Source organism: Phasianus colchicus, chromosome 2, assembly GCF_987193195.1.
Source record: "Phasianus colchicus chromosome 2, bPhaCol1.hap1.1, whole genome shotgun sequence".
Lineage (NCBI taxonomy): Eukaryota > Metazoa > Chordata > Aves > Galliformes > Phasianidae > Phasianus > Phasianus colchicus.
Window position 1 is genome coordinate 18471916 of NC_143437.1, and position 17574 is coordinate 18489489.

At 41.8% G+C, this 17574-nt stretch overlaps 1 protein-coding gene across 1 annotated transcript; it reads right to left on the minus strand.

Moving 5' to 3' along the window:
- Positions 1–8929: 8929 nt before the first annotated feature.
- Positions 8930–17009, minus strand: LOC116230749 (mitochondrial amidoxime reducing component 2-like). The gene is made up of 7 exons (XM_031596106.2): positions 16703–17009; positions 16449–16622; positions 13107–13269; positions 12653–12793; positions 11596–11657; positions 11414–11485; positions 8930–10884 (listed from the first exon to the last, which is right to left on the minus strand). The coding sequence occupies exons 1-7, from the start codon at positions 16969–16971 to the stop codon at positions 10758–10760; spliced, it is 1008 nt and encodes a 335-aa protein (XP_031451966.1). The 5' UTR covers positions 16972–17009; the 3' UTR covers positions 8930–10757.
- Positions 17010–17574: the final 565 nt, after the last annotated feature.

Genomic DNA, 17574 nt, shown 5'->3' on the forward strand with positions numbered 1-17574 from the left:
AAACACTGGTTTTCAACATAATCACTACTGTTAGCTATGCATTTTCACCTGCGATGAGCTGGCCTGGATGCCCTGTTTGTAAAATTTACATCAGCAGCGGTGACCACTGTCACTGTCAAAAGGCACCACCCACCTCCTTAATGTGCTCACACCCACTCTTCGGTTTCCATTAACATTCAGCAAGTGACAGTGAGTGTCAGTGGGAGTCATTTTTTCCACATGGATGAATCTAATCCCACCGCTTTGCTTCATACTCACTTCCATGTCAGATGCCACTGTGTCAGACTGCCCCTCTGCTGACATCTGTTCCACAGCAACAACATGTAATGGAATATTGGTGGGAAAGTTCAGCCTCTTCTGTTATAACATCAATATCCACCTCTGACACTGTGGGCTAGCATAGAAAAATAGGAGGCATTACTTTCAGAGCAGCCCTCATACTTAGCACACTTTGTGGAAATAAGTGTCTGTTCCTCTTTATCAGCTCAGATTGTAGACAGGACAAGCATTCCTAAAGTTGCCTACTGGGGGGTCATTTTAAGTGACAGAGGCATTACTTCAGTACCATTTTTAACAGAGGTGAGACCTTCTGGGGCATCTCTTTGGTCAGCTCACTATCTGCTGCAAGCAGAGTGAAGAGACTGCCCAAACTTCACACAACAATGGCCAGATTCGACTGAGTTCTGCTGTCTTTCCAGTCCCACGAAAGACTCATGAAAGCATCCAAGGAAAGGTGCAAGCCAAGGCAGAAGGCAATCCTGCCTGTGGTATATGGTTAATGAATTTAGAGGAGCAAAATCAGAAGGGAGCACTTCTACACATCAGCTTTGAAGAGCAATCAGAAACTGCAAGCCCACTTTATGCAGGGGCTGCTTTAGTTAACTACAATGCACAGAATTTATTGCAGATTAAACTGTTTGCTGTACGAGGCAATTTGCAAGGACTGTCATTCTCACAGTGCTTTTTTACTGTTCTTTTTTTTTTTTTTTAAGTATTAAAAACCCATCAAAACAATATTAATTGAATGCTCCCTTTGCCCTTTTGTATCCTCAAAGACATTTACACATCTTTGAGTAATTGAGAAAAACGACTGGGATTGTTTGCATCTGAGGGGTCATTACTACTCTGCAATACCCTCTGAAAAACGCATGTTAACAGTGTTTTGACAATAATGTATTTGAAGCCTCACTAAAAAAAAAAAAATCACACAGTGTATAGACTAGCGCTTCAATTGGTTTGAAATATAGTCCAGCATTTGTCTTGGCTGCATTAACAAGGTCTGTTTTACCAATACATTTATATTTATGATGAGTAAGGGCAGATTATAGTTGTTAAAATTTGTCCTCCTGACATGAAAACACTACTTTGTCATTAATACATTTTGGAGTATAAACTATGATGTCAGGTCAATGTAAAGGGTAAAAACTTTCCTAAAGTATGCACACATCATTTTTTTTAAAGCTATTGAGCCTAATGGAATAACAAAGGTCATAATAACAAACCATTACAGCTTTGGTCTTGGCAACTACGTCCACAGAAGAATCCTCCAAGAAACAATCATCATTTCTCCAATGTTATGGCATTAGGACGACAGGAATGGTTCACAAATGAGTCATGTGAGCCCAGAAACGCAGTAGCTATGTGAAAGCTGAGCAATCAATTATTCATTTGTTTACCAAGAGCTTTCTCAGCTGACATTAACCAGAACTTCTTAAAAAGAACTTTACAGCTGTCCTTGGATGTCCCATGAGGCTGTGCTCAGGGGCAGATTGCTTAATTTCTCTGTAAACAATCTGGTATTTTTATTGAAATAGCCAACAACATATGAACTAATTAACTGGGTTCAACTCGAGACCCGGCAGGTGTCAAAACAGCAGAGACCCAGGGCTGGAGTGGTGATAAGATGGGATACAGGGTGGGGAAAGGGCATCCAAGCAGTAAAAACCAGCTCTTGCTCAAAGCTCAGTCCATGACATCCCAAAAGCCCAGTAAGCTTTTCTATGGCTTAGTGAGGTTACACACACACATTTAGTCATATTAATATATTAATACATTCAAATACTCACCTCTGATTAAATTATGTTTCTCTTACATTGTAGTGATTGGCTACCCGAGGTCCTAATGAAGTGCTGAGCTGAAATCTTCTTTAACCACAAATTAGTAAGATTTAACAAGGTGTAAATATCACATCATCTCCTTTTAATCTATGCTCTTTTTGCCTTTTTTTGTGTTTGAAAGACTCATCCAAATGAAGGGAAACCACCACACAAAAGGAACGGAGAAAAGTTGGATGTAAATACAGTACCAAAATAAGTGATTGTGCAGATGAAGAGATTTTGGTTTTTCACAACTACTGAACAGATCAAAATCCTTAAAGTAATGTTTTGATGTTGATTTAGCACTTCTTAAGAGGCTTTATCTACGCACTCTGAGCATGTTTATTAAACCCATGGTTCCTCCTCCATGGCTTACAAAAACAATGGATAAATACCAGCAATCCTCAGCACTTGGTGGGAGAAGAGCTGGGCTTGCACTGGTGCCAGGGAATGGCTCAGAAGGGACTGGGGGCTCCTCCTTCGCTTCTGCAGCTGATTACATCTAACAGTCCTGACACTTCAGAAAGTTTATTGCTACACACAGCACCTTCACAAGGAAAGCACATAGCAACCCACCATTGTCACAGGTGAAGCATGGGAGGCACGGGAGGGCTGCATAGGGTCACTTCAGGCAGAGTTAGGAGCAGCATTCACCTCTAACCAGAAGTCTCATTCATTTCATCCCACTGCTTGCCTTCAAACAACTATGCTAGTCCTATAATCTGCAGATTGCCTACCCCTGTGCTCCTGTTACCCCACCTATGTATCTTCACGAACAGACAAACTAAGAAATAACCATTAACAAAGCAAAATGTGACTGCATCAACTTACCTGCACTGGCTGCTGCAAACAGAATTACAGAGAACAGGGAAATCCTCTTTGCCATCACTCAGATTTAGCCACAGCATACACGGATAAAACACGTTACAACCTTCCCAATACAGTTTGTTCTATTAACATGGGTCTGTCTCAAGATACTCAACCATTTGATAAAAAAGTCTGTAAAGAAGGCATCTAGTCAATGGAAGTCTGGATAGACTTACCTCTAAAAGCCATCATCTCTTCTTTCAAATGTCTGAATTTGCCATCTGATAATTCTCTTCTGATGCTTCATATATGGGTTTAGGCATGGAGGCGCATAAAACAAAGTTCAGGAGCTGATCATAATCAAACTCCATAACACAGAGTCCCATACATACAGGCTCCTCAAAAATAAATAAACAAGCCCAATCTAAGCAAAGTTTTTAGCACTTCAGTTGATTTGAACTCTTCAATATGAAATGTGCTGTAAATAAACACACTCATTGGAAGCACTGTTCGTTTGCGCAAGTTCCGAGTGCTTATTCTGATGACAGAATGAAGCAGCCACAAGCATCAAGGGCTACTGCTCACAGCAGCTGGAATTTTCTCAAGTTCATGTGTCCCCAACATGCCTGCTGCTTTTGTTATCCAAGAAACAGTCCTGTCTGTGACAGACTGTAGGACATTGGATGGGAAACTGACCGTACAAATTCATTCTCTACAGTAATAATGACTGGGCAATATTATTTCTAATACAATTTTGATATATTAATGGAACTCAATAGTGCCACACTAATGTAACTATAGCAGCATTAGAAGTTGCTGCCTCCACTTTCCTTGCCCAAAAACTCTGACTGGGAAAAATGCAAGTCCAAGTTTTATTTCTTTCACCTTCCAACACCCAACATTAAACTTTCTCTCATACTTTCAAAGTGCTCTTTTCCATCAGCATGCGTTTTAGTCACATTGCTCTGCTTGACAAAATACAGTACCAAAGAGCTGTCCTGCACGTTGTATTCTGTCAGGTTCCTCACTTAGCTGGTCAGATAAAACATATGGTCTAACATAACTTCATCTTCATTTCATGACCATTTTTCTAATAGGAGGAATAAGCTCATGCTGTAAACACAGCTAACAAAGCTTCAAGACTGAACATCAGTCACCTGGTGACAAGAGAGGAAAGAATAAACAAAACTTGGCAAGTCATTCAGATCTGTGTAGGGATAATGCTTTTCCAGAGGTTCATGCAACACAACTCAAATCAGAAGGGAATGCGACAGCTGTTTCAGAAATGCTCTGAAATAAGGGAAGTACATACATAAAACCACTGTAGGCCTGGTCTTCTTTCCATTGAAAACAATGACACAACTTCCATTGATACGTGGGTCAGCCAATTCCACAGTAAAGCAATTTCCCTGCACGCAGCAAGGAAGATCCCTCCCAAGAGCCCTTCTGAAAGAGCTGGGCTTCCACCGACACAGCAAGGGCAGCAATGCTCCCCAGAATGTCCATCCAAGAGGAATCTGAGCTTCAGTCAGAGCCATCGAGTCCTAACAGGTGAGCAATGGCGACTCTATTCCAATGTGGTTTTAAAGAGTATTTATACTTTATCACTGATTTAAGATCTTAAGACTTGTATTTATTTAAAAAAGCAGAAGCATTGTCAAACAGCCGACAATAAGAATAAAATGTGACTTTACTTCATTGAACATCTGGAAAAACATAAGGGTAGGAGAGCAGTTTGCTGACAACTGTAGAGCTAGCACAGATTTAGGATCCAGTGTTGCCAAATGCAAAGCCTCTCCAGGCAAGAGTGAAAGATGCTCAGCTGGATCTGTCCTTGGGGATGCAGCAAAGGACACCAGTCCCTCAAATTAATGATTCCCTTTCCTGGAAACCCATGCTTTGTTACATTTATAGTGACTTAAACTTCATACGGAGTCCTAAGATCAGATAGAGAGTTCAAGCTGAATTCTTTCATCTGGGAAAAGCTTGGGTTCTGCAAGATGATTGAAAGCAGGTAGAATTCAGCTGGTTCACAACAGAACCCTTTACAGACACATCTCAGTCCCCTCAGCAAAACAGGTCTTACAGAAAAATTTCTACTTTTCCAGTGCTGCATTTGTGTACATAAACAACATATTAACAAAAGCAGAGATGCTCCTTTGTGGAAAGTTTATCATTAAAACTTCAGGCTAAACAGCTCACAGTAAAAAAAAAAACAAATAGCTCTGAAGAGTAAGCAGCCAGACTGAAGGTCACAAATCTCTGCAGTGATGTTCAACTAGAAGATATCAAAGAAAGGAGAAAGGCAAAGAATATACAGAGCACACTGAGACCCCAAGTAAAATCCTACCCACCTTATTCAAGTGAAATGCTTCAGTTTTAGGTCTGACTCTTGGGTCCATGAGATAATGGATGGACTTCTTAGGGTTAACACACCTTTAAATTTAACAGTTCAAAGGCAATACCTAGATCCCTGTGACTAAGGCACAGAGCAGACAAAAGCAGAGCTACCAAAATGTGGAATATCTCTGGAACCATAGAAAACACAAATAACAAATGAGTCACTCTAAAAGCAATTTCCAGTGAAAACAGAGGATGAAAATGTACCATATTGTGCTGTGAGTTTTGACAAGTATAAATGAAAGCGGCAATGAAATCACACATTTGTTGTGCTCTCTAAAGATGTTAGAATAATTCAGTTTTCCATCATGTCAAGTGATAACATATGCCTTAGTATTATTGTTTCTTTTGGTTCTGGTCCTGGTTTTTTGTGTTTTGTTTTTTTTTTTCCAGAAGCAGGAAGAAGAGTCGTGATGATCTTGCAGGTCTTTTCCAACCTCAATGATTTTGTGAATCTATGATTGCCTCTACATCCCCGTAGGACCAGCAGCTCCAAACACTGCCCAACCACTGCCTTCTGATTGCTGAGTGTTGGCAGGGCATGCACTCACCATCAGAGCATCTCACCACTCACGTTTCACCCCAAGGAAGATAAGGAAGACTCCCCTTCCACTGGGATGTGAAGGAACCTCCAGATTTGACCAAGAAGCTGTAAGCCCTCGGTAGAGTAGCCCACAGGGTGTTGCATAAGTGCCTCCTAGCTCTCATTCAGAGGTAGCTTCCTGTTCCACCAGCTGGCTTCAGGAACAACACCCATCATTTTCACAAGTTTGAGACAGAAACAATAGACTTTTTCCCAGAAGTAGCTTGTGAGATTTTGCCTAACAAAATTATTTCTTATCAGACTGACAGGAAGAACAATTTTCAAGCAGGTCTGCTGAAAATTAATTTCAATCTTAGTATAGCCAGTCCTGTAATCCTGCTGCCTGAGAGCTACACGATCCACAGGATGGAGAGCCACCACAAGTTTAGGAAAGACATTCAACCTGAAGAAAAGATGACTGAATACTCAAAAGCTCTAAGGGACGTGTCATTGTATGACAAAGTGCACTTAAAATGTAATGGGAAGATGAAGGCTTAACACGTGGAAAAAGCTTCCCTTAAGGTCCCTTATATCAAGTTGTTTTCCGGTTACTGAGACAGGAGAATGAAGGACAAAAACAAGCAAAGGAAAATAAAGGGAAGGAAAATAAAAGCTTTGTTCTGAAGTTTCAAAAGCAAATTATCACAAGGAGACAACTTCATCCAAGGCTGGGACAAGTTGTACTAGTGTAACATCTTGCTGTATTTTACTGATGCCAGCAAGTTTTCAGTCCCAGAAATGTATCAAAAGTGATGCCTCAATCTCCAATGGAAATCTGCCAGGGAATAAAAAAAAATCCTTGCAGGCATCTATAATAGGTTGTAGTGAGAATGAAACAAGAATAGCAAGCCAGGGAACCTTCACATTTTTGCAGGAATGGATCTTCCAGTCCCTTACACAAGTTAAATGTCATTCAAAAGCATTTTCTCATGGGAAGAAGTAAGCAATCAGGGAATAAAGTGGAAATTATTGCTATCTTGCCAGCTCGAGATGCTTTCAGATATTTGTTTGGGGCAGGGAAACCTGGCAAAAGCAAAGTATGCAAACCATGCTACTTGGATATTGAAGTTTCCTTATACATTCCATGATAAACGTGCACACATAGAAATACATACACACTGATACACTGTGAACAGCTGAATACATGAAGGGTTTAAGAGTGAAGGAAATGCAATGTCCACACTACATCGTCAGCTGGAGAAAGTGAGAAAGTGGGGCAGGGGTGAGGGGGGAAAACAGCTTTTCCATAAATACATTTTATGGAGAATTTTGTCATTTATGGGAGAACATGCACACTGCACATTGGCAATTTGCAAATAAACCCAAAACAAACCAGTTCTCTGACACCTATAATGAATACTGCGTCAGCTTTTTTAGAATACTCTTAGTACAACTGCAGTTGCATCCAGACTTACCTGTGCACCCGCTTCCCCCTTTCAGTTCATGCATCTTGAAGTCTTCCAATCCAGCCCCAAATCCACTTTGACAGCTCCCTTTAGCTAATTAAATACACTGGCCTCTCCTGCTTGGATTAATGGAGGATATATTAAACAGTAACTGTGGGAAGACCCTTCAGAAAGGGCATGCCAGAGACATTTACTTTATCCAAATGTACACCACTTAAAAAGGGCAAACAATCCCAAGGGGACCAGGGAGGGCAGTAATTATGTGATACTAGTGAATAGCTTTAAATATAGTTTCTTCAAAAGTAGCTGGCATCAACTGTATTTACGTAGAAAGTTCACTGGGGTAGGATGATCAGCTATTTTTGAGTCTCAGAAAGGTCAGAAGAATGCAAGACAAGCATTGGCATTCAAAGGACCATGGAAGACGATCCTGTAAGTACACTCACCTTGACAGAACATCTTAGGAAAATACAATTTCAGTAAAAAGATGTACATGTACATGGAAGTTACATGTACAGAGTAAATAAATCCACTTGTTGATCACTAATACAACTTTTCCATGACTTGGAGCTGAGCCATTGGAATTTTTTTCATAATAAATAACTCAAAGAACTGCTCCTCCAGAACAGATCCTCCCTGATGGGAAAGCACTGGCATCCTGCTGAGCAGATGGAGGGACCCTGCATCTCCTCTGGCTGAAGGCTGATGTGTATTTTTGATGCCTGCAAGTGCGTTGGTGGTGAGCTTTTCTTTTCTGTTGCTTTTTTGTTTTCCTGGTGCAATGATTGGAAGTTTTTGTTGCTGTTGGTTGTTTTGGGGAGGACAGGGAGACACTTAAGAATTTTTGGTCTGAAAGAAACAAAGTTTGTAGATGTAGCTCTGCTCAGCTTGTAGATGTCCTCAGCTCTGCATCTGCCCAGTGCAGGGAATTTCTTACAGATCTCAAAATGAGAGTAAGACAATTTAAGCTTCTAGAAGAAATTAGAAATTAACACTGTGGCAATCCTTTTTTGAAACATCTTTGCTATTTGGAGTAGCAAGTGCCAAGAATCTCTTTTCTTCTCATATAAAGTGGAGCAATGCCTCTGGAGGGCTTTTTTTTCCTCCTTAAAATGCAAATACATAGCTCTTCCTTTTTTTTTTTTTTTTTTTTTGACTTACAATGCACCCCACTCAAATCCTAAGCAACTAGGAAATTACTACCAGCCAAGGACTGTTCTTCACTCTCACAGTTTTGCAAGAACTACACTGGCCCAAGAAATGATTTAAAACAAGACTTCATATTTAGGGAATTTCCTATTTTGCATCTATTGTATTCACATGAATGTACTATAATTTCCTACTTTCAGAGTATTCCCTGTTTTTTTTTTTTTTTTTTATGTCTGTGGAAAAAAGATGGTGGTCTGTAAATATCTTTTTTCATCATCATAAGAGTTGTGAAGTTGAGGTAGAAGACCACTTACATCCAATGATTCTGCTCTCTTATGTGTATAGCTTCCTCTGGTTAACTGGATACTTTCCCAAACTTAAGAGGAGGGAAAATAAATAAATAAAAAATTAAACAAACTCTAGTTAATTATATGCGAAGTCCAGTAAACAGCAGCAGCAGTTAAATGTCAAAAAGGGAAACAAAGAAAAACGATTAACAAATTTTACTCCTTAACACAGTCAGGATTCAACAGAAGTTTGTACTTTACCTTTTTTCTTCATTGTTAGAAAAAACATTAACATCTTAAAGTGCACAATTACAAAAATATTGTATTTTGAGTGACATGTTTTGCAGTCAATTTCCTAAATGGCTCTAGTAAATTCAAATTCAATTCCTAAAGTTACAGCAGTTCAACGTTTATAAGAATATATTTATATTACAACGTTCATTAGTTACCCTCTTCAGCTCCCTACATAACGGATTTAAACATCATTTGTCAAATCTGTTATACTCAGGGCATACTCAGTTTAGCATTCTAACCAAACTCTTCTAAGGGGCTTTGAGAGGGATAAATTAGGGTTTTAGATCTATGGCATTTTCCTAACAGGAACAGAGATGCAGTTTTTCATTGGGAAGACTATCTCATTTGAAAACTAGTCCAATCAATGACAGCACAAAATGAAATGCAATCTATGCCATTCAACGCATGATGTAACTCCTACAGTGGTGCTCAAATAACAACGAAAAAGTACACTTGGCTAGAGGCAAAATTTCAGCTCGTTCATTCCACTTCTTTGACTTAATGAACAGACACACTTAACTAATTGCTTTGGCAGGCCAGCAGGCTGTCTTTGCTTAATAGTACTAAAAGCAATTCCACTATGCTTCAGCCTCTAGTACTCAGGATTTTTTAACACTGTTTTGAAGTGAACCTCAGGACTGTCTTGCATTTAAAAGACAACACTTCTCCTCTCACTTCCTCCCACTAGTCACTGCATTAGGCATAACTATGTACCATTACATGATGTGTAGACCTAACTGAGTACTTGTCCATCACAGGAAAAATCAAGTACTTACACAGCACTGTGCTAGTAAAGGCTACTTGGAGCAATTCTGAGCTCACAAATAATAGAAGACTACTTTCCCATTATGCTTGCTTCATGCTTGCCAGATATATCCATTTGAATTTACTCAAAGGCACAAGGTTTCTTCATCTTCACCTTACAGGGCTGAGCTGTGAACATGCAGCAAAATTTCAATTTTATATTCACAGCAGAATACAGTGAATCCAAACACAAAACTGAATCGTTACTTGTCCTTCACATTTAATTACTCCTCTTTTTGGCTAGTTCAACTGCCTTTCCAGATCTAGCAATTTATAACAAAGCATCAGGCAGCCAAGCATTCAAAAGATGACAGGCTTGGATTTTTTCATGATGACCTGGATTTTTTCATTTTCACGATTAAGCTACATTTAAAGAAAAAAATTTAACTGATACCATCCAGAGTTCATTCCCTCTGCATTACATCCCTGTCAGTTTTGTGCAATATAAACATAATAGATAGTATAATTATCAGCTTCATACAAATTCCTGGCATTTGGTTAGAGAAGGAAGGAAAGAACTAAATGAATAATGGGTAAAGATAAAAGTTCTTGATAGGCACTGAAGGTATCTATTACATGAAGCAAAGTCCTTGAAAATTAGTTTGGATTCTGGTGTTAGGCTCAACATAAAATTTTCGGAGGTGCGATACCCACAGTAGTGCTGTGAAGTTTATCCTGTCTTAGACCTTCTTCTACGACATCCTGAAGAAAACTAAAGACTTGGTTGCTACGCACACGCTATTTGATGATAAGATCTAAAATGATTGGCAGTTTATAGTTTCAGAAGAAACCCTTCACCTTACAAAGAAATACAGCATTGAAAACATTGCAAGGAAAAAAAAAAGTATGAATTTGCATCGGTGACTGTGTTTACAGATAAGCAATTTACATATCTAAGTGAAAAGTCATCTTCTGATAAAAACGTTTGCCATTACTCAATCATCTTGTACACAGGGTCTCCAACCTGAATTGTTCCAGTTTTGTCAACAGCAAAGAGTCTTCCAAGGAGAGGGCTGGATTTGTATATATGTCGCTCTGATGGATCACACAGGCGGTAACTGCAAAGAGAGAACACTTCCTTAGAAGCAGTGGAAGCACACTCTAAACATCAAAATATCAGCAGTGACAGAGAGGACATATGATGTTTGGACCACCATACTAGACTGCAAACTAAACAAGCGCTATAAATAAGAGAACTAAGCACTTCAGACAGAGAGAGAATCTGACTGCACTCACACATTCATACATTTACCACATACACAGAAGATACTTTAAAAAAGAAATGCTAAAGCTGCAAAATCAAACCTTTAAAATACCTTAAATATCTGTCGCACCAAGCATTCATACTAGCAATGATGAAAGAGGCACTGAATGTAAAGTTTGCAAGAAAGAAGAGAAAACTTCCTGAGTTTTCCTACCACATAGCACTGCATAAAGTAGAACGGAAGCCAACAAACACAGATCTTTACATTGCGTTATTACATCTCACACATACTTAAAACCACTTTCAAAACATCAGCCTAGCACGTGTTGGGATCTAGCCTAAATCCAATCACACACCCTGAAACACACTGGTATTTTTACAACCTTTTCAATGTTTCCAGAGGCTCCTTCCTGTCCAGCACTCCAGTGTCTGGGTTAACAGTTGTTAAAATACACCTGCAATGACAAACAGCACCAAATCATTAACATTTGTTTACTTTTTTTAAATTTTTTTTTAACTATAAATCTTTATACATCTATGTAAAGTAACATTCTCAAATGTTTACCTTCCACAGCACACCGTCCCTTTCATCTCCACGTCACCAATAAGAATGTCCTCCCAGTTGTCCTGAAGAAAGGTTTATACACAGATTAGATGCACCATGCACAACCAATCCCAGCAGTCACCCCTTAAACAGGCAGTACCACTCCAGGCGATCACCTTTAAAAGCAGGCATCCCCATGACTCAAAGCACACAGATGTGTTTAAACATGTGAATATTCACCCAATTTCTACCAACTGTGCATGCACTGTGTTAATTTGGAGCTCTGATATGGGTTCTTTGGTGGTTGTATCCAGACAAAAGGCTGTGTACTACATAAGTCAGGTCCCATACATGGCCAGAAACCAATTTACAAAAAAAAATATGGCTGTTTGTTGACTGAGTTTTTAATTGGCGCTTCGACCTTGCTATGGCATCTAGCAGGGTACAATTTACTTCCTTCTCAAAGCTGGTGGACTGTTGAATCTCCACCATTAGGCTCCAGATGACTTTTTTTTTTATCTAGGAACAAAAACTTTCCCAAGAGAACAGTTCTGTTGAGGTGTTCAAATTAATTGCTGAAAGCCCTGAATTCGTTGACAGGTACCAATTTCATCACCAGATACCTTCATAAACAGTAATTTTTGAACCACCAGAATACAGTCAGAGATGTAATGACGGTACTGCAGAATAACAATGGCCAGTTTTACTCTTGTGCCAAAGGCTATAAAACATTGCATTCAGAATTTTGCAAATTGTTAATGTATATCAATAATCTGATCAGTTACAGCATGCACAGCTTTCCTTGCTTCACCCTTGAAGGCGAGCTTTAACAGTAAACTGTCACTTAAATACACTGATGTCATCCTTTGCTGAGCTAATTAAGTATTCACAGACATGTCACCTCCCCTCAACATTTCACATGGATTCAAGCAAGCAGAAGCTGTATCTCTCTGGAATCCAGTTATACATCACAGAACAGCAGCTTTCCTCATCCATGTTGGCACCACAGCCCAAGGAAATTGAGTTTAAGAAAAAAACATATCCAAGACTTCTAAAAAACATTTAACATCTGCTTTACCTCCTCAAAAGCACTGCAATCTGACACAAAAATATTCGGTCTGAAGTTCTGTATTTTAACTTTCTTCTCCAATCTGGTATTTAAGTCTTCCAGGGAAGCTTCTGAGATGATCAACACTGGGCTACAATCATGATAGGCAACCTACAAAAACAAATTGTCAAGCTGCTGTGAGAGCATGGGAATAAGGGCAAAAGGTAAGTTACACACTGATATGTTGCAACAAGAGGCCATTTATTTGCCAGGCAGTATTAAGATGCTGTATTCAGATTTTAGTTTTGGTGGAGGTATGTTAGAAAAGAGCATGTTACTTTACTTGCTATTTCAGAAATTGCTACAACTTTCATTTGCTCAAACTGTAAAATTAAACTTCTATTAATAGAATTAAGCTGAAATTATAGAAGTTGTCACAAACAACTGTGCAAGGCCTAAGGAGGAAACAAGAGCATTCATTTACCTCGTCAGTGGTTCGGAAAAGGTTTATTATATCCTTTGACTTTCTTGGCACCATGGAAGGCTCGAAGTGTACCAGTCGATATGGCTCTGAATTCAGGAAGGTGGTGATCCACTGAGCCACTTCATCACCACAGTCCCTGCCTTGAATATCCAACCCAAACACCCTAAGGGATCACAAGGCATATCAGCAAGTTAGCTGGAAAGCCAACGGCTCAAGCACTGTCACTCTTCAAAAGTAAGCATTTTAACAGTAGTAACTAGACACAGGTAATAAACCACCTGAATTAATAACGTGGAAGCTGGTAACTGAATTTGGCATGAGGGTCATATCCAGTGTGCAATCATCTTGTAGGAAGCTAAATAACACAGATGTGGCTGGACAATACCAGCTGGTGAAAGAACAAGCCACAAAGACTTTAGGTGCCCAGGGCTAACTGTCACACAGCAATCAGTAACACACCTGTTTGTTTATTCTCAAGCAGAGAAAATAAGTATTTTCTTACATTTACTTACTTAAAAGATCTCTACCCAGAAATTGACTGCAAGGTAATTGATGTGATGAGTGGCATTTTGAAGGATGTGGTTAGTTTCTGAAATTAGAATATGCAGATATCGTCCCTAATTGTTAAGGATGTTTTCCTTCATGTTTTAGTGCTGTAAAATTTACCCAAAGCTGAGTAAAACTCTGCCACCTACAGATCTCTTCCCGCTGCATTCTGACAATAAATTTGCATATGCCACAAGTATTTTTACAATAAACAGCTGGAGCTGCATAACAGTTTGTTAGAAGCTGGTATTTACACATTTCACCAAAAAAAAAAAAATCAGCAAAATCAAATCACACACTACATCCAGACCACTTGAGAATCAGCCTGTCAGCTCACAAAGTGGAGCAGGAAGTACAACGCAAACTTCAACCACTGTTTTCAACGAGACCCTTCCCCAAAAATGATCTGTCTCCCAAAAAGTCTCTGGAAGATGGCTTTGCTCCCCTCACCACATTAGGAACAACAACAAAAGGATACACGCCAGCCTTTCATGAGGCTGCTGGCATGGTCTCAGCCCAGTGAGATCTGGCAACAGGCAACTAATTCAACAAGCAAAGCTCAAATTTAAGATACTGAGCTATTCCAGATGCTAGGAGAGGTTAAACATTTATAATGGAAGCAAAGTCCATGGGGCACAAAAAGCCACCAGCAGCAGAATTTAAAACAAGTTTATGCAAGAAGCACTTTCCTCATAGGACAAGGTAAACCTCAACTCAGTACATAAATTCCAGCAACAGTCATTAATTGCTTTAATGCTGTTGACCCAAATGCACTGCAGTTTCTTCTGCCCCTGCAACAGCATGCTACATAGCTTTATGCATGCAGATACCCAGGCAGCTCATCTAACCCTGCACCCAGCTCCTCGGGACCCACTCCTGCTGCCATGACCTCACAAACACCCATGGAAAGGCTCAGGGCTCCAGGAAATGACAGCCAGCAGTGGGCTTTTGCTGCCAAAGAGATCAATTTCTTTTCACTCACACAAATCACCCCTGCAAAGGAAGCCATTGACAGATCACTCCTGCTTGCTTACTTTCTTTTCAGAAACACCCCAAATTTATTTGTGGGTGCTCAGTTTGTGTGTGCAGACCTACACAGCCTTTTGCAGCCAGATGCAATATTGCATTGTGTCAGCTCCCACCTATTACTGGGCACGAGCCAGCACTGATCTGAAGGCACTATGCTCTCCTTGCCCGCAGGCTGTGTGGTGTAGCAAAGCAGCAACTTTTCCCTTCCAGCCTGTGAGTGGAAGGGAAAAATCTGGGATCAAAAACCAAATCTTCATTTTCCTGAATATACTACTGTCCCCACACCTCATTCTTAATGGATCAAATCAGCCAGTCCTGAGCACAAAAGCAGCAATATCATGCAAAACCTCAGGACTTGTCTTGAAAAGAACTAGGCAAGGTACTGCTAATTTTACATCCTATGGCACCACCAGACAACTTCATAATATTTATAGTCCATTTACCTGCATCTAACTTCTGCTTACTTACTCTCCCAAAAATCTAGCAATTTTAAAGCCAAGGAGTGCAAAGGTTTATCAAACTGAAGAAAGAGGACTTGAGAGAAAATTAAATTCCTGAGATCTAAAATTGCAAAGTCTAAGACAATATTTCATCACGGAAATGTACTTAGCCTATTTAAATCTTCTTCTAAAAGCACAACAATTTCAAAACAACATATTGAAAATAGTGAACGTTTCTGATATGTGTCTCATTGGCTGACATACAGACATTACAGACTGATTTTTAATACACTGCCCTATTTCTCTGTGAGAAACATTACCATTTGTAACTCACTCCTCCTTTGTATCTACAGAGCTACTGAGCTGTGCCAATCAGGGGCCATCATAGCAACAGATTTATATTAAAAGCAAATAGAGTTCCTTTCCGGCACTTAGTTTTAATTACACCAGTTGGCACATTAACCTTCTGGCTACCCAAACTAACAACACTAAGCAGTATCCCTGCAGGAACTAACACAGAGTACAGTTACTAAGTAACCTTAGGTACGAATTGATATTCTAACAGGGAAGAGGTGTTTTCTGCTTCCCCCTCCCATTCCTCAGCACAGATTTCAATACATGAGTGAAATAACCAGGGCAAGCCCATCCCACATGATTCCAGGCACAAGGATGAATGTTAGGAAAAGTTTTTCTCAGGAAGAGCAGTGAGGCAGTGGCACAGGCTGCCCGGAGATGGAGGAGTCATTGGCCCTAAGGGGTTCAAGAAACGTGGAGATGTGGCACTGAGGGACATGGACAGAGGGCAGTACTGGTGGTAGGGGAATGGTTGGACTTGATGAGGTCTTTTCCAACCTTCACGATGTTTGATTCTAAGAATGGAATGACTGCCTGTAAGCAGTTCACCTGAAACAGCTTTGTGAGGGGCACGGACCTGAACCCCAAACTGCTGGTGCACACAGTGACCAGGAAACGCAGGACCGAGGCGCTGGGATACAACTACTCACCCAAGCGAGAACAACAGGACAAGCAAACACAAACAAGCGAACCCCACGTGGTGCGAGGACTAAAGAGCACAACTTACGGTCTTTGAACGCTGCGTTATCTCCCCTGAGATTTACCTCCGCTACTGTTTATCAGACCAGAAGCGGACCTTTTGTTACCATCAATCCGGGCCTTTCGCATACCGTACGGCAGAGAATTTCCCCTGCCAATGGCACTCAAAATGCCAACCACCGCCCGGTCCTGAAGCCCGCGAGCGAGGCGCACCGCAGCAGGCAGAGCGCAGGGCGGGACGAGGGGACCCCGGCAGCGCCCCGCCCTCCCGTACCTGCAGTTCTGCACGGGGTTTTTGCGGGGCAGCTTCACGGGCAGACACAGCTTCTTCATCCCCTGGGCGCTCAGGGTCAGGTAACCATTTTCACAGCCGGTAGAGATGAGGACGAGACGCGGCTCCTGACGAGCCGTCACCATGTGTCCGTCCTCCTTGACCACGAGCCAAAACCTGAACGACACGGAGCGAGGCTGAACACGCGATGCCCGGCGCGGCGATCCCCTCCGCGGCCCCGCGCAGGGCTGCCCTACCTGTCCCGCATCTCCCCGCTCTGCAGCCCCATCGGCGTCACCCGCGCCCGCTGCACCGCCACCCCCTGGCACGACTTGACGGGGTACACGAAGAGGCTGGACACCGTGCCCACCCGCTGCAGCCGGCCCGGGCGGCGGCGGCGTTGCCCCGCGGCTCTCCCTCGGGTCCAGCGCCAGGCTCCGAGCAGGACGCCCAGCGCCGCTACCGCCGCCGCCCCCCACAGCCAGCCCCGCGGCGCCGACAGCACCAGACCCTGAGCCCCCATCATGGCGACCGAGCGCACGGCGTGCGCAGGGAGGCGGGGCGGGGCGGGACCGGCCCCTTCCGGCTCGGGGGGCGCAGGGACGGTGAGTGCACCGCCTGCCTGGGCGGCCTGTGCCGTTGCGTCGTTGCTTTCTGAGAAGTTTTTTCTAATATCCAACCTGAGCCTTCCCTGGTACAACTTAAGGCCATTATTTCTTGTCCTGTTGCTGCTACCTGGAAGCAGAGAAAGACACTGAAGCCCTGGAGCGTGGCCAGAGAAGGGCAAAAAGCTGTGAGGGGTCTGAAGCACCAGTCTTATTGAAAGCCACTGAAGGAACCCGGATTGCTCTGTCTGGAGGAGAGGAGGCTCAGGGGAGAGCTTATCAATCTCTACAACTGCCTGAAAGGAGGTTGTGGTGAGATAGGGTTCGGCCTCTTCTCTTGGGCAGCAGCTACAAGATGAGAGGGAATGGCCTCAAGCTGCGCCAACAGAGGTTCAGATTGAGTATTGGGAAAAAATTTCTTCCCTGAAAGAGTGGTGACACAGTGGCACAGGCTGCCCAGGGAGGTGGTGGAGTCACCGTTCCTGGAGGTGTTCAAAAAACAAGTGGATGTGGCACTGAGGGCA

What these genes read in the sequence shown, in the direction of transcription:
- LOC116230749 (XM_031596106.2), bottom strand. Translation starts at nt 16,971, where the DNA reads ATGATGGGGGCTCAGGGTCTGGTGCTGTCGGCGCCGCGGGGCTGGCTG. An exon ending in AACCCCGTGCAGAACTGCAG is followed by an intron (nt 13,270 to 16,448) that starts GTACGGGAGGGC and finishes GTGATCCCTTAG; the next exon opens with GGTGTTTGGGTTGGATATTC. An exon ending in CCTCTGGAAACATTGAAAAG is followed by an intron (nt 10,885 to 11,413) that starts GTTGTAAAAATA and finishes CTCTCTTTGCAG; the next exon opens with TTACCGCCTGTGTGATCCAT.